General features: G+C 33.1%; 1 protein-coding gene across 1 annotated transcript; it reads left to right on the forward strand.

Moving 5' to 3' along the window:
• The first annotated feature begins 160 nt into the window (after positions 1-160).
• On the forward strand, positions 161-27,532 carry LOC132799689 (glycine-rich cell wall structural protein 1-like). Its single transcript, XM_060812138.1, has 4 exons — positions 161-215; positions 26,380-26,568; positions 26,611-27,033; positions 27,115-27,532. The coding sequence occupies exons 1-4, from the start codon at positions 161-163 to the stop codon at positions 27,405-27,407; spliced, it is 960 nt and encodes a 319-aa protein (XP_060668121.1). The 3' UTR covers positions 27,408-27,532.

Consider the following 27,532-nt stretch of genomic DNA (forward strand, 5'->3'; position numbering starts at 1 on the left):
GAGGTGTTATTTGTGAATGAGTTCAAAGAAGAAGCTCACAGTTTATATAGTAATCCTTTTGGATCTAAATGACACATTTTTAATAACTTATATGATATTTTTAACTTGTAACCAACACTAAATCAAATTCTAAAAGTTTTGTCATTTGTATATTTTAGGTATGGGCCATAGGGATAATGGGATCCCACTAACATCTGAAAAGTTTCTATCCATGAGTATGTGCTTTGAAGTTTTCTAAAGATGAATAATGCGAAAATGTGTTCAAAATGGTCAAATTAATTAAACAAATGGGGAATATATATATATATATATAGGAGAATTCTACGGTATGGACGGTCCACATGCAGATCATACCCAAAGCGTCACACTACTAGAATCGAGCTGATACACGATGCAAGTACTGCGTCGCACTAAATAAATAGCGACGCATTTGACGGAGTCGCCAAATATCCTATCGCTAAATATGTAAGACAATGGGCGACGTGTCATAACAGTTGCCTATTAACATTTTTAGAAATGCACATTTAATTTTTAGCGACGCATAAAATAGCGACTCTTTAAAATATTGTCGCTAAAAATTTTCTAGCGACTTCTTCATAAACTATCGCGAAATATTTGTGTCGCTAAAAATAGATTTTGAATAGCGACTCATTTTTTTGTCGCCTATTTAGCGACGCATGATGTTTTAGCGATGAATTATGTGAGTCTCCTTTTTAGCGACTCTTTTTTAGTGTCTCCAAATTAGCGACGCATCCGTGTTTTAGCGACAAATTATAAAAGTCGCATATTTATGTGTTTTTATGTAACACCCCGTCCCAAATCACACTGAAATCTGTGCACGTTGATCGAGGTTGACCGTTGACCGAGGGGGTCAAAAGTTGACTTTTTGTTCCAGTTGGAATTTCTAGTTGACCAAGGTACCGTGGCGAAGTGCATGATGCCCCGAGTTCGTAGACTAGTAGCACGTCGAAAACGGAGCTACAGTTTGAAGGTTATGGGCAAAACAAGCCGAGGTGCAAACAGTCCAAAAGGTGCCGGGAGTTGACTTTTTCTTGTTGTGTAATTTTGTTTTTGACTCTTGTATGGTTGTAAAGTACTCGTCGATATGAGTTCATAGACTAACGGCACGCTTAAATTGGACATTTGGTTAAAAAGTTATGGATGTTTGAAGTTCACCGGATACCGTAATATTTTATTATATCTGGCTTAAGTGCATAGTAACGCCATGTGTCATCACCTGATTAGTCCATGTGGATGAACAGTGTCACCACGGTGGCTTTTATTTGGCAAAAACGCCGGGGAGGAGAGAGAAAGAGAGAGAGAGAGAGAGAGAGAAAACCGACCGGCTGCCGGAATCATCTAATTTTTTGGCTAACTCTTGCTACATGCACCGGCCAGACGGAAGCGGCTTCCCATTTCCGGCCAAACCCCAAAATCTGACGGCCGTTGGTCGCCGGATGCGCCCGGATCGAGGCGGCGAAGCTCGGCGGTGATTTTTCCCTCCACCGCCGACCACTGCCGTTTGCCCTGTTTCCGACCATTTTCAGGCCACACGCTCCAGCCACCCCTCACCGCCTCCTCAAGTCCGGTCTACCCACCAAGTTTCACGGCCACCGGACCTCCAACGCGCCGGGATCAGAGCGTTTTCTGGCGAGGGGCCAAAAATCTTCAAACCCCGATTTCTCTGCCGTCCGGCCTCCGTTTGCCTCACCGCCGGTCCCGTTGGAATCCTCTCCCCTCGGTCTACAAAACCACCAAAAATCTCAGCCAACGGCCACCGCACGCGCCGCCGCCGACGACGGTTGCCGGTGACCGCGGCGGCTCGCCGGAAGTCACTGTTCCGGCGAGTACCCAGTTGCACCGCCGGTCCCTGTCCACTGATTCCGACCTCCTGAATCCAAATCCGGCATCCTTTTCCACCAATTCGCGATGGTTTGGGAGAATTGAGGAGTCGAACCCCGAAAGCTTTCCGGCGAGATTCCGGCCACCTCGGGTCCGATCACCGGAAAGTAAGACCGAATTCGTGATCCTCATCACTCAAGCTTCGATTCGGTATATAACTCGTAACTTTTAGTTATCGTTTGTGTTCGCTCCCCGGGTACCCATTTGGGAGTTACTCGATTAAAATATTAATATATTTGGTTGGTATACTGTGGATGTTTTAGGTGTGCGTACGAATAGTGGAGTTGATCCTGTGGAGGATCTTAGCTGATATACACGCTTAAGGTGAGTGACCCACCTTTAAAAATATTTTGGGCAATTAATTAGGTTTAATTGGTGTTTAATTGGTATTTAAATTATGCTCATGTGGTACAATTTAATTATGATTTTGTTGTGATTTAATTTATTTATTATGCATGAGCAAAGTATATTTCGGTAATAATCGTACGTTGTTTTAAGTATTATTTTTGGGCATAATTGGTTTAAATATTTTATGAAAATATTTGTTTAAAATGGTGGTTTAATTTTATAATTATGCCCACAGTATTTTAGTTGTTGAACCTCGTATTACGAGAAAAATTATTGTTTTACTTGTTATCGATATTTCGTACCGGTTTGTTAAATGAAAATATGTGGGATGGTGAGTGTGAAAATTTAATATATTTCCCACGGTAATTTTGGAAAGAACGGTACGGTTGATTAAATAATTATTTTAGACGCATTCATACAGTATTGGTGTTCTGGTATATGTATATGTGGTTTAGCGCGCAAGTATTATGTCTCCCGTGAGTTGCCATTGGACCGTGGGCAGGCAAGTTTGTTATTGGCCACAACCGCCCCCCTCCTTGGCCGGGATGACGGTTTCAGCAGCGGTACTATCGGGACACCGAAGTGCCGTTTGCAAGTTTCTCTCTTTAATCTCCCCGCCAGTCGGTGCTCAGGACGCTGGGTATCGGAGGGCATCACCGGTATATGGTGTGGTGCATCAAGTGTAATTTTCAGATAAGGTTTCAAACCCCAAAGGTGTTCAAAAATTATTTATTATAATTTATTACATTTTATTTATATATTGGGGTATTTATTTATTATTGTTTATTAAATTGTTTGATCCCTTGGTTTTCGGGAAATACGAATATCGGGTTTTGTGAAATTGATTTAAAAAGGGAACATTTTCAATGGAGTGATTAGTGAGAGTTTTGAGGAAAAATTATTATTTCCAACTGTTATTATTATTTATTTATTAATTGTTGGTATTAATTCAATTCCCTTATTTGTCATATTATTATTATTATTATTATTATTATTATTAAAAGTGTTCAGTAGCTAGGGTCACTCATTGAGATGATTAGCATCTCACGTTTTTAAGTTCCGTTCCCTTAGGTGCAAGGGGTGGTAGACGTTCTTCCGGAGCGAACCAATTCTCCGCCGCTATCGTGTTTCGAGAAGTACTTTTGTACTCATTCATTTCAGTTGTACTATTTCTTTCATCTTTGTTGTATTTTCTGTTGATTAGCACTTCATGAAGCTCTATATACTATTTGGACACTTATGTTTTATTTATGCACTGGGCTGCTGTTATTGTTGTGAAGTGCTGTAAATTTGTGGAAACAATTTGTAGTTTTGCGGGAGGAATAAGGGGGTGATTATAGAAGTGTGTTTCCAGTGCAGGTAATTTTTGGTAAGTCCTACCCTTAGGGGAGGTGCTGCCGGATTTTCCGTTGGAAGGTTCGGTGGTATTTCCCTGGGATCAGGGCTTGTCTAGGGTTCCGGGGAAGGAATTCTGGGCGGGTCCTGACATTTTAGCGACTCATTTTCTCATTTAGCGACATATTCAGCAATTAACTTAAAGCGACTCATTGATTTAGCGACACTTTACAAAAAAGTCATTAAAAATTTATTAGTGATGTTTTCGTTTAGGGTCCCTATATATTTATGTCGCTAAAATGGGAAAAAAAAATTCTTTTAACAACATTTTGTGTAGAGTTGCGAAATTTATGAGTCGCTAAATTTATCTTATTATATGTCGTTATATATTTTAGGCGACTTTTTAGTATCTTAATGAGTCGCCATTTCTTTTATATTTTTTTAAATTTATATTTTTTAATTTTAAAAAATTTATTAAAATATAAAAGTAATTATAATACAAAAAAACCCAAACTAGCTTCGTCCAAAATAATTAGAATATAAAAATTTAAAATAAATACTTGTTCATAACAAAACAATTATCAATATCATTAAATATCATCTCATTGATATATTTTTACATATGCTACTCATTGAGATGGAAGTTGACGTCCTCGTGTTGACGATATTACACCCTCATACTGTATATGGAAAAATAAAAAAATTTATTAACACTTATGCAAAATAAATTAGTAAAAACTTAATCATTAATAAATTAATTTGTAATTTGGTAAATGAAAATTTAATGAATATTTACCTTCTTAAGATTTGGCGTGGCACATTTCTCCTAATTAAAGTGGAAAACACATAAGAAAAAAAATAATTAATGAATAAATAAATATTACTTAAAACATAAGTTAATAAATATATGTACCAATTTATTTAGAAGATATTGTTTATCCATATCCCCTCACAGTCATTACGAACATAGCCACTTTCAATTCATCCTCATGATCAGTTTTATCAACACTTGGCAATTGTATGGCAAATGGATTGTGAGCCATTGTAATATCGCCAAGAATATCTTCTTCAACCAATTCTTCTTCAACAAAAGTACAATGTTGTGGTGGAATTAAAACAACAGACTATCTCGAATCAAGTTGATCTTCAACATACAATATTTGTTGAACTTGTGAAGCCATGATGAATGGATTAGATTTATATCCAATTTTACTAAAGTTAACACATGTAAACCCCATTTCATCAACTTTCACACCACTACTGTCAACCCAATCACACTTGAACACTGGAATTCGAAACATAGTGTAATCGACATCCCAAATCTCTCTTATGATCCCATAGTATGCCATCTCAGCTAAAATTAGGTTATTATCCTTAGCACTAGCAAAATGCTCACTTTTGGTAATAACTTTGACACTACTATTCTGGGTGACCCTCTTATTATCCATATTTATAATGTTGGATCTAATCCCTCTAATGGCATATCCTTCATGTTTCGTTACCACCCATTGCGGACCATGGGCTAACCATCTTAATGTTTCAGAAACTGTGTGATTAGGTTGACTTCGCTCCTGTGCAATCTAGTCAATTGAAAAAAATATGAAAAATTAAAGCTAAAACAATGATATTATATATTGAATATTTAACTTTCTCATACCTTATCACGTAACCAGTACATAAATGTACGTTTGTGTTCGTCTTGAAACCATTTTGCTTTTTTTCCTCGATTTTTTTTGCTTGACTTCAAGACTTCAAAATGAATACTAAAACAAATAAAAGTTGTTGTAATTAATAAAAATATCCAACATATCAACTTATTGATGCATATAAATATATTCAAAATATCACCTAAATTATACATGTTGATATATATATATATATATATATATTAAAAATATCAACTAATTTATACATTAACATGTATATACGCACCTGACATACAGTTCCACTTCTGGTGTATTCGAAAGTACGCATCTATGGACTTGCTCCCAAAGTTGTTGATCAATTGATTGATTTTTTCCACCTTTAATGGGGGCACCAACATCATCCTTATCATTTAACTTTTGATATCTACCAATTGGGTTTCCAACTGCATCTAACCCTCTCTGAAATTCACTACAAATCTCAATCACTTCTTCACATATGTAACCCTCGGTAATACAACCTTCTAGCCGATTTTTATTTCGAACATAACATTTCAATACTTTCATGTACCTCTCAAGCGGGTACATCCACCTAAAATGTATTGGTCCACACAATCTTATCTTTCGAACCAAATGTACAGTTAGATGAACCATTACATCAAAAAATGATGGTGGAAAGAATTTCTCTCAAGCGTCTTGCAATTGCATGTCTCACATGTTTAGGAAGGATTGCACGAATTGCAAGAGGCAAGAGTTGTTGCATCAATGTATGACAATCATGAGATTTCAATCTTACCATCTTTAAGTCCTCCATTGAAACAAGATTCCTAAAGTTTGAAGAATAACCATCTGGAACCTTTAAGTCCGCTAAACACTTACAAAACAATTTCTTCTCATGCTTTGATAATGTATAGCAGGCCGGTGGTAGGAAAGTTCGATTTCCTTGAGGCTTAGGGGCCAAGTCTTTCCGCAAACCCATTTCTTGTAAATCTAATCGAGCATTAACTTCGTCCTTCGTCTTACCAGGAATATTGAGCAATGTACCATATATGCTCTCACAAAAATTTTTCTCAATATGCATGACATCTAAATTATGTCACACATGGAGAAATTTCCAATATTCCAATTAAAAAAAAAATGGACTTCCTCTTCCAACATTCTTCAGAATCAACAGTCCTTTTCCTCTTGTTTGAGTTATCAAATCTCATTGCATTAAGCTTATCTAAGATTTCTTCTCCAGTCAACGGTTTTGGAGGCACTCCAAATTCTTGAAATCCATTGAAAGCTTTCTTTTGCCTTCTATAGTGATGATTTGGAGGAAGAAATCTTCTATGCCCGATGAAACTCATTTTTTTCCATGCTTTAGCCTTGTAGCAAAAGTATTTTCACTGCAAATTGGACAAGCATAATATCCCTTCATCGCATGACCGGACAAGTTACCATAAGCTGGAAAATCATTTATTGTCCATAGTAACACTGCCTTCAAAGTGAATTTCTCTTGACGGCAAGCATCGAAGACCGTAACACCCTCATTCCACAACCACTGCAGGTCTTCAACTAACGGCTCCATGTATACATCAATTTGATTTCCGGGTTATTTTGGTTCAAAAATTAGAAGACTTAACATCATAAATTTCTACTTCATACACAACCAATGAGGAAGATTATACACAACCGTCATCACAGGCCAACAACTATACCTACTATTCAACATATTATGTGGATTAACTCCATCGGCCGCGGTCCCAAGTCTCAAATTCCTATCTTTGGATGCAAAGTTTGGCCATAAACGATCAACCAACTTCCAAGATGGAGAATCCGCAGGGTGTTGCATTTCCCCTATCTTAACCTTTCTTCCATTGGCATGCCATGTCAAATTCTTAGCCGTGTCAAGTACCATAAAACTTTATTTGGAATATTGCTAGTAGCTCCATTCTTATCAATTTTCCATCTAGCATATCCACATTTAGGACATTCATTAAGGTCCACATATTCCTTCCTAAACAGAATACAACTTTTAGGACATGCATGAATCTTGATGTACTCCATTCCCAAAGCACTCAAAGTCTTCTTAATATTGTACATGGATGTTGGCAACACATTGTCATTTGGCAACATCTCGGATAACAATTGCAACAATACACTAAAGCTCTTATCAGAATATCCATATCTTACCTTTAAGTTGTACAATTTAACTAAGGCTGACAACTTGGTAAATTTGGTACAACCTAGGTACAAAGGTTTCTCCGCATCCTCCAATAAGGTAGAAAATTCATTAGGATCATTATCAAAAGTTTCTAATGCAGCACGGGTCATGTCTAAGCTATTGAAAGCCACGTCTTCCTTACTACTACTATCATTTTCATTATATTCTACATTAATATTCCCAAAATGAGAAGATGGTCCAATACCATCAGCACATGACTCACCATGCCAAATCCATCGCCGATAGTTGACATCAAACTCATTCCAATATATATTGCCTTTAATATCCCTAATAGTATGGATTTTTATATTCCCACATTGCATGCAAGGACACTGTATGGCATTACAATCATTGGCACTCTCCATGCTAAATTTCAAAAATTCACTCACCCCGTTAGCAAAATCGCTTGAGGTTCTATCCTTTGTTATCCACGATTTATCCATTTCCCTACCAATCCAAGCAAAACAATATCAAACAATATCACAAAAAAAGTTATCGACAAAAGCAAGATTAAGAAATTCCATCGCAAACAAATTATCGATAAAAGCAAGATTAAGAAAACCCAGTGAACCTAACCTTCGGTTATAATGAATAAATAGATAAATAAATAAAAAAGAACCCAATCCACCACATGTCATCGCCAATCATAAACCGAAAAGAAACTCACTGAAACCATGGAGACGAAGAAAGAAGAAGCCAAGCTAACCACGAGGGCGACACAAAGAAATCCAACTTCCAGATAGCAACGCAGGCAAATGGAAACTTAAACACAAAATATCCCACTCTTCAAGTCTCTTTAGATTGCTTCCAATTCTAACACCTATTATGAAGTGTACTAATACATATTTTGTGAAAAGAAATGGTATTCAAAATCCCGTGTAAAATTTGAAAATGCGTCAAAAATTTTAAGAAAATGGATAAACAGGCGACGTATTGAGATAAACTGTGTCGCTAAAGGATAAACAGTTTCATAGATGACCCTTTTTTTTAATTCTTTTAAAACAAAAAAGTTTCTCCAAGTACTGTTTATTTCCTTCTTAAACTTTTGGCAATAACTCTAAATTTGTAATTTTTCGTTTAAAACACTAGATGAACTAGCGACTCATTGAAACAAACAGGCGACGCATTTACATATAAAAGGGTCGCCTTATCCAATAGTAATTAAAATTTTTTTTTTAATTTTAGTTACTTTTTTTTTAATTTCATCTAAAAATATTTCCACATAGCATTCCAATGAACATCAAGTCAATTAATCTAAAAATAGAAAATAGTTTTATCAATGCTCTTTCCAATTATTCACATATATGTGTATACACAAACACAAAAACACATCTCACGACATAATTTGAGATAGGATATAACAATTGTAAATTGATCTAAAGCAAAGACCCATAGTCCAATTGTTGGACGTAAGTATGTTCAACGAGTTGAACTTTCATATTTTTGGCTATCAGTGATAGTTTATTTGAACTCAAATAAAATAATAGATTACATTTGTTTCTTTATTTAAAATAACAAGTGACACATTAAATCATACATGGGTCGCCATATCATATAAGGCGACCCTTTCGAAAGACAATAGGCGACGTATAATAATATTTATGCGTCGCCTGTTAGCAAATATATATATATATTTTTTTGGTTTTTTTATTTTCAATCAATCTGATTTTCTTTTAACATCAAATATCCAGTGAAATTATTTAAGTAACTTATTAACTGAACATAATTTTTTTTTTTAAATCATGGTAACAGGCGACAGATAACAATAGTTATGCATCGCTTCTTAGCAAATCTTTTTTTTTTTTGTTTTGGTGGGTGCTCTTTCTGTTTAATCAATTTGATTTTTTTTCAGCATCAAATCACCAGTGAAAATATTAAAAAAACATAAATGAGTGTTTTTTTTTTTAAATCATGGTAATAGGCGACGCATAAATATTTTTATGCGCCGCTTGTGAGCAAATAATTTTTTTTTTTGTGTGATCTTTCTATTTAATCAATCTGATTTTCTTTCTGCGTCAAATCACCAGTGAAAATATTTAAATAACATAAACTAGTTTTTTTTTTTTTTTTAATTATCAGTAATAGGCGACGCATAAAAATGTTTCCACGTCGCCTATTAGCAAATATAATTTCTTTTTGTTTGTTTTTTTGTTTAACTCAATCTGATTTTTTTTACAACATCAAATATCCTGTGGAAATATTTAAGCAACTTATTAAATTAACATTTTTTTTTTAAATCATGGTAAGAGGCGACGCATAAGTAGTCTTATGCGTCGCTTGTTAGCAAATAATTTTTTTGTTTTGTGTATGATATTTCTGTTTAATCAATCTGATTTTCTTTCAGCATCAAATCACCACTGAAAATATTTAAACAACATAAACTAGTGTTTTTTTTTTTTTTTAGTCATCAGTAATAGGCGACGCATAAAAATGTTTCCATGTCGCCCGTTAGAAAATTTATTTATTTTTTTTTAACTCAATCTGATTTTCTTTACAACATCATATATCCTGTGAAAATATTTAATCAACTTATTAAATTAATATTTTTTTTAAATCATGGTAACATGCAACGCATAAAAATATTTATGCGTTGCTTGTTAGCAAAATTTTTTTTTTTTGTTTTGTATGTGTGATCTTTCTGTTTAATCAATCTAATTTTCTTTCAGCATCAAATCACCAGTGAAAATATTTAAACAACATAAACTAGGGTTTTTTTCTTTTTTTTTAATTATCAGTAATAGGCGCCGCATAGAAATGTTTCCACGTCGTCTGTTAGCAAATATAATTTTTTTTTGTTTTTTTTTTTTTAACTCAATCTGATTTTCTTTCCAACATCAAATATCTTGTAAAAATATTTAAGCAACTTATTAAATTAACATTTTTTTTTTAAATCATGGTAAGAGGCAATGCATAAAACTACTTATGCGTCGCTTGTTAGTAAATAAATTTTTTTTTTTTTTTGTGTGTGATCTTTCTGTTTAATCAATCTGATTTTCTTTCAGCATCAAATCAAAAGTGAAAATATTTAAACAACATAAACTATTTTTTTTTTAAATTATCAGTAAAAGGTGACGCATAAAAATGTTTCTGCGTCACCTGTTAGCAAATATAATTTTTTTTTTGTTTTTTTTTTTTTTAACTCAGTCTGATTTCTTTACAACATCAAATAACCTTTGAAAATATTTAAGCAACTTTTTAAATTAACATTTTTTTTTTAAAATCATGGTTACAAGTGACGCATAAAATATTATTGCGTCGCTTGTTAGCAAATAATTTTTTTTTTTTTTTGTGTGTGATCTTTCTATTGAATCAATCTGATTTCTTTCAGCATCAAATCACTAGTGAAAATATTTAAACAACATAAACTAGTGTTTTGTTTTTTAATTATCAGTAATAGGCGATGCATAAAAATGTTTCCACATCGCCTATTAGCAAATATATTTTTTTTTTTGTTTTTTTTTTTAACTCAATCTAATTTTCTTTACAAAATCAAATATCCTTTGAAAATATTTAAGCAACTTATTAAATTAACATTTTTTTTTAAATCATGGTTACAAGCGACACATAAATATTTTATGCGTCGCTTGTTAGCAAACATTTTTTTTTTTTTTTTGATGTGTGATCTTTCTATTTAATCAATTTGATTTTCTTTCAGCATCAAATCACAAGTGAAAATATTTAAACAACATAAACTAGTGTTTTTTTTTTTTTTAATGATCAGTAATAGGCGACCTATAAAAATGTTTCCACGTCGCCTGTTAGCAAATATAATTTCTTTTTTTGTTTTTTTTAACTCAATCTGACTTTCTTTACAACATCAAATATCCTGTGGAAATATTTAAGCAACTTATCAAATTAAATTTTTTTTTAAAATCATGGTAATAGGCGACACATAAAACTGCTTATGCGTCGCTTGTTAGCAAATAATTTTTTTTTTTTTTGTGTGTGATATTTCTGTTTAATCAATCTGATTTTCTTTCAGCATCAAATCACCAGTGAAAATATTTAAACAACATGAACTAGTCCTTTTTTTTTTTTAATTATCAGTAATAGGCGACGCATAGAAATGTTTCCACATCGTCTGTTAGCAAATATAATTTATTTTTGTTTTTTTAACTCAATATGATTTTCTTTACAACATTAAATATCCTGTGAAAATATTTAAGCAACTTATGAAATTAACATTTTTTTTTTAAATCATGGTAAGAGGTGACGCATAAAACTACTTATGCGTCGCTTGTTAGCAAATAATTTTTATTTTTTTTTGTGTGAAATCTTTCTGTTTAATCAATCTGATTTTCTTTCAGCATCAAATTATGAGTGAAAATATTTAAACAACATAAACTAGTGTTTTTTTTTTTTTAATTATCAGTAATAGGCGACGCATAAAAATGTTTCCGTGCCGCCTGTTACCAAATATAATTTCTTTTTTTGTGTTTTTTTTTTAACTTAATCTGATTTTCTTTACAACATCAAATATCCTATGAAAATATTTAAGCGACTTATTAAATTAACATTTTTTTTTAAATCATGGTTACAAGTGATGCATAAAATACTTATGCGTCGCTTGTTAGCAAAAAAAAAGTTTTTTTTTTTTGTGTGATCTTTCTATTTAATCAATCTGATTTTCTTTCAGCATCAAATCACCAGTGAAAATATTTAAACAGCATAAACTAGTGTTTTTTTTTTTAATTATCAGTAATAGGCGATGCATAAAAATATTTCCACGTCGCCTGTTAGCAAATATAATTTTTTTTTTTGTTTTTTTTTTTAACTCAATCTGATTTTCTTTACAACATCAAATATCCTTTGAAAATATTTAAGCAACTTATTAAATTAACATTTTTTTTTTTAAATCATGGTAAGAGGTGACGCATAAAACTACTTATGCGTCGCTTGTTAGCAAATAATTTTTTTTTTTTTTTGTGTGTGATCTTTCTATTTAATCAATCTGATTTTCTTTCAGCATCAAATCACCAGTGAAAATATTTAAACAACATAAACTAGTGTTTTTTCTTTTTAATTATCAGTAATAGGCAATGCATAAAAATGTTTCCACATCGCCTGTCAGCAAATATAATTTTTTTTTTTTTAACTCAATCTGATTTTCTTTACAACATCAAATATCCTTTGAAAATATTTATGCAACTTATTAAATTAACATTTTTTTTTAAATCATGGTTACATTCGCAAACATTTTTTTTTTTTTTTTGATTTGTGATCTTTCTATTTAATCAATTTGATTTTCTTTAAGCATCAAATCACCAGTGAAAATATTTAAATGACATAAACTAGTGTTTTTTTTTTTTAATTATCAGTAATAGGCGACCCATAAAAATGTTTCCACGTTGCCTGTTAGCAAATATGATTTCTTTTTTTTTGTTTTTTTTTTAACTCAATATTATTTTCTTTACAACATCAAATATCCTGTGGAAATATTTAAGCAACTTATTAAATTAACCATTTTTTTTTAAATCATGGTTATAGGCGACACAAAAAACTACTTATGCGTCGCTTGTTAGCAAATAATTTTTTTTTTGTGTGATATTTCTGTTTAATCAATTTGATTTTCTTTCAGCACCAAATCACCAGTGAAAATATTTTAACAAAATAAACTAGTGTTTTTTTTTTTTTTTAATTATCAGTAATAGGCGACGCATAGAAATGTTTCCACGTCGTCTGTTAGCAAATATAATTTTTTTTTGTTTTTTTTTTTTTAACTCAATCTGATTTTCTTTACAACATCAAATATCCTGTAAAAATATTTAAGCAACTTATTAAATTAACATTTTTTTTTAAATCATGGTAAGAGGCGACGCATAAAACTACTTATGCGTCGCTTGTTAGCAAATAATTTTTTTTTTTTTTTTTGTGTGTAATCTTTGTGTTTAATCAATATGATTTTCTTTCAACATCAAATTACCAGTGAAAATATTTAAACAACATAAACTAGTGTTTTTTTTTTTAATTATCAGTAATAGGCGATGCATAAAAATGTTTCCGTGTCGCCTGTTAACATATATAATTTCTTTTTTTGTGTCATTTGTAACTTAATCTGATTTTCTTTACAATATCAAATATCCTGTGGAAATATTTAAGCAACTTATTAAATTAACATTTTTTTAAAATCATGGTAAGAGGCGACGCATAAAACTACTTATGCGTCGCTTGTTAGCAAATAATTTTTTTGTTTTTTGTGTGTGATATTTCTGTTTAATCAATCTGATTTTCTTTCAGCATCAAATCACCAATGAAAATATTTAAACAACATAAACTAGTGTTTTTTTTTTTTTAATTATCAGTAATAGGCGACGCATAGAAATGTTTCCACGTCGTCTGTTAGCAAATATAATTTATTTTTGTTTTTTTTTTTAACTCAATCTCATTTTCTTTACAACATCAAATATCTTGTGAAAATATTTAAGCAACTTATTGAATTAACATTTTTTTTTAAATCATGGTAAGAGGCGACGCATAAAACTATTATGCGTCACTTGTTAGCAAATAATTTTTTTTTTTTTTGTGTGTAATCTTTCTGTTTAATCAATCTGATTTTCTTTCAGCATCAAATCACCAGTGAAAATATTTAAACAACATAAACTAGTGTTTTTTTTTTTTAATTATCAGTAATAGGCGACGCATAAAAATGATTCCGAGTCGCCTGTTAGCAAATATAATTTCTTTTTTTGTGTATTTTTTTAACTTAATCTGATTTTCTTTACAACATCAAATATCCTTTGAAAATATTTAAGCAACTTGTAAATTAACATTTTTTTTTAGATCATGGTTACGAGCGATGCATAAATATTTATGCATCGCTTGTTAGCAAATAATTTTTTTTTTTGGTGTGTGATCTTTCTATTTAATCAATCTGATTTTCTTTCAGCATCAAATCACCAGTGAAAATATTTAAACAACATAAATGAGTTTTTTTTTTTAGTTTTTTTAATCAATCTTATTTTCTTTCAAGTATATTTATTTTCTATGTAGACTTTTAAAGCACTTAAAATTTATATGCTTTTTTATTTTGATAGGCGACATAGTTTCTTCTTTATGAGTCGCCCGTTCTAATATCTTTTTTTTTTTTGTATTTCGATTTTTTCTTTTGTTTGTGTCTTTAAATATTTTTAATTATCCCTAAAATGTTTTTAATAACCATTTTTTATTCCCCAATATTTAGGAAATATTAAAAATAAAATGGCACGTTATTCGATGGGCTTTCTTTGCAATAGTTAACCCTAAGTACGGATACTTGAGAGTTGGAAGCAATCTAGGAAGTATGAGAAGATTTTGAAGGATCACGCTCTCATTAGGCATTCGTGTTTCTTTCAAGTGTTTGAAGGATTTTGTGGGTTTCTTTCCTAAATTTCAAAGTTCCTTCTTCCTCTGCTTCTTCTTCTTGCCGGTGGTTGGGTTGGAAGCACTTCACCCTTTTGCCGTGGCCGTGGCCGTCGCCATGTTCGGTGGGTCGTGTACTTTGCCGTCGCGGTGGGTGGCTGGGATTTTTGCCGTCTCATCGCCGAGATTGGGTTGCTGGGTTTCTGCCGTGCCGTCGCCTGCTGTGATGGCTTGAAGTTCCTCTTGATTGCTGGATTTGTAAAGGTGTGCTGTTTTTCATCCGTTTTGGGGTTCGATGGTGTATGTGTTTGCTTAAAAAAAATTCTATTTGCTGGTTTTTTTTGTATTTTTAAATATTTGTTCGTTACTGTAATTTTGGTGGGGTTTTATGTTGTCAAAATCATATTTTGTCGTCGACAATGGGTTAGCTAAATTTTATTTGGAAAAATAGCTATATTTATTGAGTAAGGTTCGATTGTATGTAAAGCAAAATGATATGCTAATATTTGTATTATGTGTTTATATGTTTAAATTCAAGATATAGCCTTTATAAATTACGTGGGAAATGTCAACGGTATCATAGATGGTGCTCTGTTACGGGTCTTAAAACGACGTCGTTTGTACGGCTCAAAATCCATTAGTGATTTAGTCGCCTTTTGTGTTTGAAAATGTTAATGACTGTTAAAGAGGATAGATATTAAGAGAAGATACTATTACTGCATCACTTGGTAAATAAATTACATGAATTTATCGTTTAGTATTGTTATTAATGGTTTATTAATTATACTACACCCTATGTTCATATTGTTAGTAATATTAATTTGCGTTTATGTTTTTTGTATGTAGAATTATGGATCCTTTTAACGAACATGTCCTTTCGGATGGGGATGGCGCTGGATCACCATCCAGTGATATGGAAAGACCGAATACATCATCCCCAAGGTGCAGAAAACGAGGGGCTACAACAATGAAAGGCCTTAGGAAGTATTTGGCGGGAAACAAAAGCTTGGAACCTCAATATAATGAGGGTGGAGTTGCTATTAACTCTGAGGCCGTTCAACTGAACAATTTGGAGGGCTCGTTGGCTAGGAGCACAATACCAATTAATATACCTAATTGGAGAGATGTGTCAGATAGGTTAAAAGATAACCTATGGGCATCAATAAAGGTACGGAGTGCATTATTATTAAATATTGTTTATTATGAATCATATTTAATTGATGAAGATTTTATAATTCCTTTTTTGCATTTGTAGGTTGTATGCATTTTACTTGCATTTCTAACTTACCGCATTTACTTGTCAATCAATGTTACTGAATATATATATATATATATATATTTTAATTTTGCAGCAATATACGGGTAAAGATGATAGTTTTAGGAAGGTAACTTTAAAAGATTGTTGTGACAAATGGAGAAAATTCAAGAATTACTTATATAGATATTTTGTTCGACCATATATTGACACACCCGAAAAGTTGAAGCATCGACCCTCAATGTATGAATTCATAAGCCAAGAGGTGTGGGATGATTTTGTACAACAAAGGTTGTCAGATAAATTCCAGGTATAGTTTTATTTAATGCACATTAATGTTGTATTAAATTGCGCTGTCATTATTTATATAAAAATTAAAATTTGTTATGGTGACTTAAATTATTTGGGTTTTCTAATATGTATGTTTATAACTTTTATAGGCATTAAGTTAAAAATATTTGGAAAAACGGCAATTAAACAAGTATCTGCATAGGATGGGTGCAATGGGCTACGCGAGATTAGAAAGAGCCATTGTATGCAATTTATTTTTATTTACATTTAACCATATTAATTTTGTCATTGTTACTTGATCACTTGCATTATTAAAATTAATTTATTTGTAACTTTCGAAGCAACTTGAAAGAGGCACCGAAGATTATGTAGACCGAGATGACCTATGGATACGGGCACGTATGGGGAAGGATGGAAAATATGCAAATGAAGAAACTGAACATGTAGCGGAAAAAATTGTGAGTTTTCTATTTTTTATGAATATTTGTTGCATATATTATTATTTAGTTCATTATTATATAAACTGGTATATTTAATCATTTAAACAATATGTTGTAGAATGACTTAAAGAGAAGGCAACAGAAGGAGAAATTCAGCCTTCACCTTCGGTGGATATCCTCACACAAGCTTTGGGAAAAGAGGAGTATGGAGGTAGGTTTAGGGGTCGAGGCAAAGGATACACGGTGACTAACGTTTTCCATACTTCTAAGCCGAGTTCACAAAAAAAGACCAAGTCGAAGGGAAGTGGAAACAATGCAGTCTATGAGATGCTGCTCAAAGGTCTAGTGGCGATTGTCAGAAATTCAAGTAGCAGCAGCGCTACCCAAGTTGATGCGCTCATATTGGCATGTGGTATTGACATTCCGTCACTTACTCATCCAGCTGATGCTGTTGCTGCTCCTGGGACCCAAGTCGATGATGTTACTGCTCAAGGGACCCCCCCAGCCGATGATGTTGCTACTCATAGGACCCCCCCAGCTGATGATGTTGATGCTCCTGGGACCCAAGTCGATGATGTTGCTGCTCTTGGGACCCAATCTACATCTTGGGTTGATGCTCCTCGGATCTATCCTGAGGCAATTATTTCATTATATATATATATATATATATATGTTTAAATGGGTTATTATTATCTATATAATTCCCATGGTTGAAGAGCCCTACCTACCGCCATGAGGTCATGGGATCGAGTCTTTGAGTTGAAAGAATATTGTCATGTGAACATATATTAATTTTTTTAATTTTTTTTTTTAACTTTGCAGGGTGTAAAATGTAATCTTGCACAAGGCAATGTTGGCCATATAGTAGCACGTGACACTTTGGTACCTTCGCTGCCAACGGATATGTGCCATGGTGTGAAGCTAAGTGCAGCAAATTATAAGGTCACTGTTGATGACGTTATTGATGGATTCGCACCTTTGCCTATCCTGTCATTTGACATCATACGTTTCGGTGATGCTGAAGGTGCATTTGTTGCATGGCCAAGAGATCTTGTTATCTTGCCATCTGAGGAGGTATTGTTCGATGCAGCTAATATAATAATGAAGTTTAAAATAATTTCGTTTTTGTATATAATAATGAAGTTTAAAATAATTTCGTTTTTGTATATAATAATGAAGTTTAAAATAATTTCATTTTTGTTCTACTTTAAATGTTGTTTGTTGATATATGTAGGGAAGCTCGAACAGGTCAAATGTTGAGAATGATCAAGATGATAATGTTGATCCCTTAGTCGTTACCCCAACAATCCGAGAGTTGCTACGTTGGATCAAGGACGTCGATAGCGATCATTTATGGTTTTTTAATATGAAAAAAGAGATCTTTGGGGAAGAACAATAGTTGGGCATAGCAAGGAGTGATATAAATGATTTTTGTTACATGCAAGAATTATCTTCCGAATGCATCTTGTTCTACATAAGGTAAACTAAATTTGGATGTCTTTATAACTAATTCTTTAATTTAATTAATTATACACTATAATTACTTGTAATCAGATTATGTAGGCATTTATGTGAGGGATTGACGGGCTCCTTCAAAGGGAAATATTGCTTTGTTCATCCGGATATTATTGCTTCGGTTGGTCATCCAAACCCTCATAAACGGATGATAAATATATTGAGTAGATGGCAAGATGCAAGAAATAATCAACTATGGTTCTTTCCCTACTGTGCAAGGTAATATTGTGTTAGTTTTAATTGAGTTATGTTGTGAAAATATTAATTTTGAAAAACATCATATTAACTAAAATATTTATTGGTGTTTTTAGGAATCATTGGATGCTATGTGTTGTTGATTTATACAAAGCAGTGACATGGTTTTTTGATTCTTTGAAGACTCATAAGAATATAATTGATAAGGATCTAAAAACTTTGATTGACGAGTAAGTTAATAACTCTAATTTTTTTAATTAATTGTTCTTATATTGGATTTGTACTTTTGAAGCTACAATATAATCTTATACAATATTTATATTTCTATATAGTTCCTTCATTGCATGGAACCAAGGAAAGACATCTGAAAAGAAACTTCGGTGGCAAAATACTAAGGTAATTATTATATATAAACTTAGCATTATTAGTTGTTAGTTAATTTAAATACTTGTATATATTCGTATATAATATTACACATAATTTATTGTTTGCAAATTTAGACACCGATGCTGGTCGGGAGTACGGAATGCGGTTACTATATTATGATGATAATGCGAGATATCATTAGGCGCAAAGTTCCTCCCTGGGACTTAAGAGGAATGGTAAATTATTATTAATTTAATGATTTCATCATATTTCTATTATGTAATAATTAATATTTATGAGTATTTGTATATGTATTAACACAAGCTGAAAATGTCAACGAATTTAGAGATGAATGGGCAACAGCGATGATCACAAGTATCTCAAACCAATGAATATCTATGCATGGTAGTGAAATAGCTAGCTTTTGTTAATAGCTTTTGTTTGTATATAAAATATCGTAGACCAATTTGTGAAAATCGCTCATAAGGTAATATTTGTTTTGCATGAACTTTGGTTTTAAACATACCAATTTTACAAAAATTCAAACAATATTAAAAATAATTAAAATAAACGATGAACAGGCGTCGCACAATATGCTTGAGAGTCGCCTGATACAAATAATGCAAAAAAAAAACAAAAACCATCACAGTTATGTGCTTAAATATTTTAACTAGTTATTTGAGGTTGAAAGTAAAACAGATTGATTTATATTTTTACAAAACCCAAAAAAAAAAATTAAATAAATAAAAGGTGAACAAGCAACGCACAATAAGCTTTAGCGTTGCCTGATACAAATAATGCAAAAAAACACAAAAACCATCACAGTGATGTGCTTCAATATTTTAACGGGTTATTTGATGCCGAAAGTAAAAGAGATTGATTAATATTTTTACAAAACCAAAAAAAAAATAAAAATACAATAAAAGGTGAACAAGCGATGCACAAAATGCTTGAGGGTCGCCTGATACAAATAATAAAAAAAAAAAAAAACAAAAACCATGACAGTTATGAGCTTAAATATTTTAATTGGTTATTTGAAGTTGAAAGTAAAACAGATTTGTAACACCCCGTCCCGAACCATGTCGGAATTTTCACACGTTGACCGAGGTTGACTGTTGACCGTGGACAAAAGAGGTCAAAAGTTGACTTTTTGATCCGATTGGAGTTCTAGGTTGACTGAGGTACGGTTACGAAGTACACGTTGGCACGAGTTCGTAGACTAGTAGCACGTTGAAAACGAAGCTACGGTTTGAAAGTTATGGGCAAAACAAGTTGAAGTGCAAATTGTCCAAGGGGTGCCGGAGTTGACTTTTTATTTATGGGGAAATGAGCTTTGACTCGTGCATGGTTGTGAAGTGCTCGTCAATACGAGTTCACAGACTAGCGGCACGCTTAAAACGGACATCCGGTTAAAAAGTTATGGACGCGTGAAGTTTACCGGATACCATAATATTTTAATGTTTTTGAGTTGATGAACAGTGAAATGCCACATGTCAGCTTCTGATTGGTCCACGTGGCATGAATAGTATCACACAGTGGCTTTTATTTGATAAAATTCTAGAGGAAGAGAGAGAGGGTCCGACCGGCGCCGAAATTTTTCAAATTTTCCGGCCGATATACAGTACACGTGCCGGCCAGCAAGGTTCCCCTCCCCATTTCCGGCAAAACCTCAAAGTTTCACGGCGATCGGCCGCCGGACGCGCCCGGATCGGACGTTCGAAGATCGGCGGCGACTTTTTCCCTCCACCGCCGGCCACCGCCGATTGGCCCATTTCCGGCCATTTTCTAGCCACACGCGCCAGCTAGCCAGCACCACCTCCTCAAGTCCGGCCGACCCTCCAAGTTTCACGGCCATCAGACCACCGACGCGCCGGGATCGGAGCGTTTTCCGGCGAGGGGCCGAAAATCTTCAAACCGTGATTTCTCCGCCGTCCGGCCTCCGTTTGCCTCACCGCCAGTCCCGTTGGATTGCTCTCCCCATGATCTACAAATCTGCAAAAAATCACAGCCAACGGCCACTGCACGCGCCGCCGCCGGCGACTGTTGCCGGTGACCGCGGCGGCTCGCCAGAAATTACTGTTATGCTAATATTTTTGGACGGGTCCTGACAGATTGACTAATATTTTTAGAAAACAAAAAAAATAAAAGGATAACAGGCGACGCATAATACGATTATTCGTCGCCTAATACAAATAATGCAAAGAAAACAAAAACAAGAACAGTTATGCTTCTTAAATATTTTAACTCATTATGTGAAGTTGAAAGTAAAACAGATTGATTAATATTTCTAAAAACCAAACAAATAAAATAAAATTAAATTAAATTGTAACTGGCGATGCGCAACCATATTGTGTGTCGCCTTATACAACCCAAAAAAAAAAAAAAAAATCCAACACAGTTATGCTTCTTAAATATTTTTACTGGTTATTTGAAGTTGAAAGTAAAACAAATTGATTAATATTTTAAGAAAACCAAAAAAAAAATTCCAATAATAATATAAAAGTGTAATAGGCAACGTACAATGTGATTTTGGGTCGCCTGATACAAATATTTTGTTCAAAAAAAATAAATCAATCAAGCTTTCTGATTCTGCTTAAATATTTTCACTTATTATTTAAAGTTGAAAGGAAATCAGATTGATGAATATTTTATGAAAAAAGAAAATAAATAAATTTTTAGTGAATAGGCGACGCACAATATGCATTTGTTCGCCTGATAAACAAATTTTTGAAAAAAAAAAAAACAAAAACAAGCTTTGTGAAGCTGCTTAAATATTTTTTCTTTTTATTTAAAGTTGAAAGAAAATTAATTGATTAATATTTACAAAATATATATATATATATATATATATATATGTTAACAGGCGACTCATAGAGATGTTTATGCGTCACCTTATATCAATAATATGCTGAGCAAAAAAATAACAATCCAGCTCTGTTATTTTTCTTAAATATTTTTACTGATTTTTTAAGTTGAAAGCAAAATCAGATTGATTAATATTTTATGAAAAAGAAAAATAAATAAATATAAGGGCATCAGGCAACGCAAAATATACCTATGCATCGCCTGATCCAAATATTTTTTGTAAAAAAAAAAAAAAAAAAGCTCTGTGTTGCTGTTTAAATATTTTCACTTGTTATTTAAAGTTGAAAGAAAATCAATTGCTTAATATTTACAAAAAACCAAAAAAAAATAATAATAAATTAACAGGCGACACATAATATTGATTATGCGTCGCCTTATATCAATAATGTGTGTTCCAAAAAACATAAAAATCTAGCACTGTTATTTTTCTTAAATATTTTCACTGATTTTTAAAGTTGAAAGAAAATTAGATTGATTAATATTTTATGAAAAAGGAAAATAAATAAATATAAGGGCATCAGGCGACGCACAATATGCCTATGCATTGCCAGATGTATATATTTTTGTTAAAAAAGAAAAAATCTCTGTGATGCTGCTTAAATATTTTCACTTGTTATTTAAAGTTGAAAGAAAATCAACTGATTAATATTTACAAAAAACCAAAAAAAAAATTAATAAGTTAATAGGCGACGCATAGAGTTTGTTATGGGTCGCCGGATACCAATAATGTGGAACGAAAAAAAAATTAAAATCCAGCTCTGTTATTTTTCTTAAATATTTTCACTGGTTTTTAAAGTTGAAAGAAGATTGATTAATATTTTATGAAAAAGAAAAATAAATAAATATAAGGGAATAAGGCGATGCAAAATATAACTATGCGTCGCGTGATACAAATATTTTTTGAAAAAAAACCAAAAAAAAAAAAGCTCTGTGATGCTGCTTAAATATTTTCACTTGTTATTTAAAGTTGAAAGAAAATCAACTGCTTAATATTTACAAAAAACCAAAAAAAAAAAAAAATAAATTAACAGGCGACACATAATATTGATTATGCGTCGCCTTATATCAATAATGTGTGTTCCAAGAAAATAAAAATCCAGCACTGTTATTTTTCTTAAATATTTTCATTGGTTTTTAAGGTTGAAAGAAATCAGATTGATTAATATTTTATGAAAAAGAAAAATAAATAAATATAAGGGCATCAAGCGACGCACAATATGCCTATGTGTCGCCGGATGTATATATTTTTGTTAAAAAAGAAAAAATCTCTGTGATGCTGCTTAAATATTTTCACTTGTTATTTAAAGTTGAAAGAAAATCAACTGATTAATATTTACAAAAAATCAAAAAAAAAATTTAATAAGTTAATAGGCGATGCATAGAGTTTGTTATGCGTCGCCAGATATTAATAATGTGGAATGAAGATAAAAATTAAAATCCAGCTCTATTATTTTCTTAAATATTTTCACCTATTTTGAAAGTTGAAAGAAAATCATATTGATTAACATTTTTCTTTAGTGTAGCATTTAAACAATACAATTCATATAAAATATACGCACTCTATTAAAGGCGACTCTGTTGGGCTGAATATTCAGCGACTCTTAACGGATGCGTCGTGTATTGTTGTTTCTAGCGAATTCTTGACGTCAACATTTTTCGTATGCGTTGTCTATTTATTGAATTCTTACTGACGCATTAACCTCAGAGTCGCGGTTTTATTTTTTTAGACACATTTATTTCGTAGTGTCGCTAGATTTTAATTTTCGGGTACTGTCGGCTTTGATATGTACAACAAAGCCGACGCTTTCATTTAAAAAGCATCGGCTTTGGATATGTACGTACACGGACCGTCCGCACCATAGAAACCCTCTATATATATATATATATATATATTTGTTGAAAAACCAAAATGAAGGAAAGATCGTGTCAATTATTCTTCAATTGTCAGGAGGAAGTAGTTTTGTATTAATTTTAAGTAGATGTTCCCCAATCACTTTCCTTGGGAACCTTCCTTGGAAAGTTTCAATGAAACATCCTAGTTCCCATTGTTGAAAAGTTCAGTTGCTGAACTAGGTCTGAATATATTCTCTCTCTCTCTCTCTCTCTCTCTCTCTCTCTCTCTATATATATATATATAGCATTAATTTATATTCATATCATTACTCATTAGTTAAGTTAAGCTTAATTTAATTTATCATAAAAAAAAAAAGCTTAATGTATACAGATGGACATGTTGTACTTGATGGTTATGATAAATCACATCTCAAGATTTTTAATGATTGTAGGGTTTTTCAATAATTTCTAAAATTACCAGTTCCCTCTTGCGGGGAAAAAAAAAAAAGTTATTGGTTCCCTTTAAAAAGAAAAGACACGCTGAGTACTAATTTTATTTTTTTTTTATTGAACCCTGAGTACTAATTAAAAAAAAAAAAAAAGTCACTACATTGATTCAATTAAACAGATTTCTTGTTGCGTGATTTTTTATTATTGCAGTATGTTCATTTAAATATCTTATCCTTTTATTTTTCTGGTCTACCTGTAAAAATTAATTTTGACTTATGAAAATGGGTGCTTTCTCAATCGGATGGAAGGTCGCCAAAGCCAGAAAGACACATTTTTATTAACTTTTGTCTTATAATTTGTGTTTTGCCCTGATTTTTAGTCCTTTTCTTTTCGATTTATGCTTTCCTTTTTTTTTTTTTTTTTTTTTTTCCTTCTAATCTTTTCACAGTGAGATGTTAGTCTTTTCCTGCTCACGGATCTTTTGTTTAATAGTTACAGAGTAAAACGTTATCCTACACGTTTATAAGTTGATCAAAATGTGTCGCTAAAAATAGATTTGGTTATGAAATTGGGTTCAGGGTAATCAGATCTTTTAGTTGTAACTAAAATGGCTGTTGCAACCTCCTCCTTCTTCTTCTTCTTCTTCTTCTTATAATTACTATTATATTGGGATGAGAATATTCAAACTTTTATCATATATTAATGTGTCCGAGAAAACAATAACTATAATTACTATTGGATTATCTCTGCAAGGACTAAAGCTTTATTTTTCAGTCATAAAAAAATTGTAGATGTTGAAGATGATGAAACAGAGCAAAACAATGTTTATTAAAAGTATTATAATTGTCAAAGATTCAAGATCGCTACATAATTAATTTTATAAAACAGAGTAAAAGGAGAGATTTTTAATTTAATTATTGTTGTTGAAAGAGATTGACAACTTAATTTAATTAATTAGTCCTTTCTTTTCTTTTTTCGAAAGGACCTTATTATTTAATAAGAAAACATATAAATTTACTCTTTAGTAAAGTAACATATACATGGAGTATTATATTATATGTTGGGATACAATTACATCTCTAAAACAATTTTATTTTTATTTTTTTTCTAATTCTTTTGTTATCTTGTTGAATGTTTTAATTGCAGCGCATTACAATTTTATAGAAGTGCTTCTCCAATGTCAAAAATCAATATAATATTCTCTCTGTTTTTATAATAAAAAGGGAATACCAATTAGGAATGCTATAATTAAATGCTCATCTTGGATTCAAGAACACAATTACTTGATATCTTCATAATTAAAGACAAAAGAAAAAAGAGAATTCCGATGTAAATAAGATTACTTATTAATTTATTAAAGTTTTACAAATTGCCTTATTATGTGGCATAAATATCAAGCCATTACTATTATTATATATATATAGGTTGCAAAATAGGTAGCTGCAGAAAATGAAGTCCATGTATCTTCCTTTTAATCGCAATCTGGTTTCCCACGTACGTAATGAGGCTGAATGGCTGTGCACAGCAAATTGCCGAGACAAGAAGTTTTATTCTCGCGGCAATTTTATTGTTTTATTACCAAATCTAGCTATATTATAACTGCAATACCAGAAAAAAAAAATTATCAAAAAAAAAAAAAAAAAACGTTGAATAAATCATCAACAGCAAGATGTACGTAGGACAATAATTAAAAGTTTACGTCTATCTTCATAAAGCGTACGGAACGTTTTTTGGTCAAAAGATCAATTCTGTCCTATTCCTCTTCATTGAAAGTAAATTGACCAACATTAATTAATTTGGCTAACCTCTGTTATATATATATATATATATATAATTTGGTTAACCTGATCTGTTTCATATATACTACAATGTCATTTTCTTATTTTTTTGGGTACCCTCTAGAGCATTTGAACTGTTTATTACCCTTGATTATGAGATCTCATTCTTATCCTGGCCGAGAGGAAAAAAGAAGCAGAAAAGCAAGAATTTCGTAATTATATAATTTTCTTCGGATGGAATATATAGTTTAGTGTAAAGCAGGTCGAAAAATTTCAGATAATAGAAATAATTAAAAGAAGATGGAAAGAATAAGAAAAAAAAGTCAAAATGTGTTCACTTACAAGAACGTAGTAGTATAGTTGAACTTAAGTAGAGCTGGCGGTTACTGCAGAGGTGATTAACCTGTGTGTCTAGGAGGATGAGGAGATCGTGGATGTGGATGTGGATGTGGATATGGATGTGGACGTGGACGTGGACGTGGATGTGGACGTGGACGTGGATGTGGATGTGGATATGGATATGGATGTGGATGTGGATGTGGATATGGATATGGATGTGGATGTGGATATGGATGTGGATGTGGATGTGGATGTGGATGTGGATATGGATGTGGTCCAGGTGGTGGAGGCGGTGGTGCTTCTGGAGGAGGTGGTGGTGGACCAGGTGGTGGAGGCGGTGGTGCTCCTGGAGGAGGTGGTGGTGGAGGTGGTGTTGGGGATGGTGAAGGTGGTTTCGGGGATGGGGATGGTGTAGGTGGTTTAGGGGATGGTGTAGGTGTAAGTGGTTTCGGGGATGGGGATGGTGTAGGTGTAGGTGGTTTCGAGGATGGGGATGGTGTAGATGGTTGAGGGGATGGTGTAGGTGGATTAGGGGATGGTGATGGTGTAGGTGGTTTTGGGGATGGTGAAGGTGGTTTCAGGGATGGGGATGGTGATGGTGTAGGTGGTTTTGGGGATGGTGAAGGTGGTTTCAGGGATGGAGATGGTGTAGGTGGTTTTGGGGATGGAAAAGGTGGTTTAGAGGATGGTGAAGGTGGTTTCGGGGATGGAGATGGTGTAGGTGGTTTAGGGGATAGTGAAGGTGGTTTCGGGGATGGTGAAGGTGGTGTAGGGGATGGAGATGGTGTAGGTGGTTTCGGGGATGGTGATGGTGTAGGTGGTTTAGGGGATGGTGAAGGTGGTTCAGGGGACGGAGATGGTGTAGGTGGTTTAGGGGATGGTGATGGTGTAGGTGGTTTTGGGGATGGTGGTGGTGGTGGAGGTGGTGGTGAAGGTGGTTTAGGGGATGGTGATGGTGTAGGTGGCTTTGGGGATGGTGGTGGTGAAGGTGGTTTTGGAGATGGTGATGGTGTAGGTGGTTTTGGGGATGGCGGTGGTGGTGGAGGAGGTGAAGGAGGCAGTGGTGGAGGATATCGTGGAGGTGGGGGTGGAGGTGATGATGAGGGTGGTGGTGGTGGTGGAGGATACCGTGGAGATGGTGGTGGCGGTGATGGTGAGGGTGGTGGTGGTGGGCGACGTGGTGGTGGTGGTGGGGGATGTCGTGGAGGGCGGGTAAATATTGGAGGGAATAGGAGTGGAGGCAGTTTTATTGGAAACAGTATCTTGTTATCATTAACAGGCAAGGAAGAAGATTTAACCACTTCATGATGAGGAATGTCTCTAGCTTCTGCGGTACTACTACAAGTAATAGAGATGAAGATCAAGATTTCTATTAGGACTACTGCCACATTACCCCAAAACCCACCCCCACTAACCGCCATCTTTGTTTTCCA

This window comes from Ziziphus jujuba, chromosome 10 (genome assembly GCF_031755915.1).
Source record: "Ziziphus jujuba cultivar Dongzao chromosome 10, ASM3175591v1".
Classification (NCBI taxonomy): domain Eukaryota; kingdom Viridiplantae; phylum Streptophyta; class Magnoliopsida; order Rosales; family Rhamnaceae; genus Ziziphus; species Ziziphus jujuba.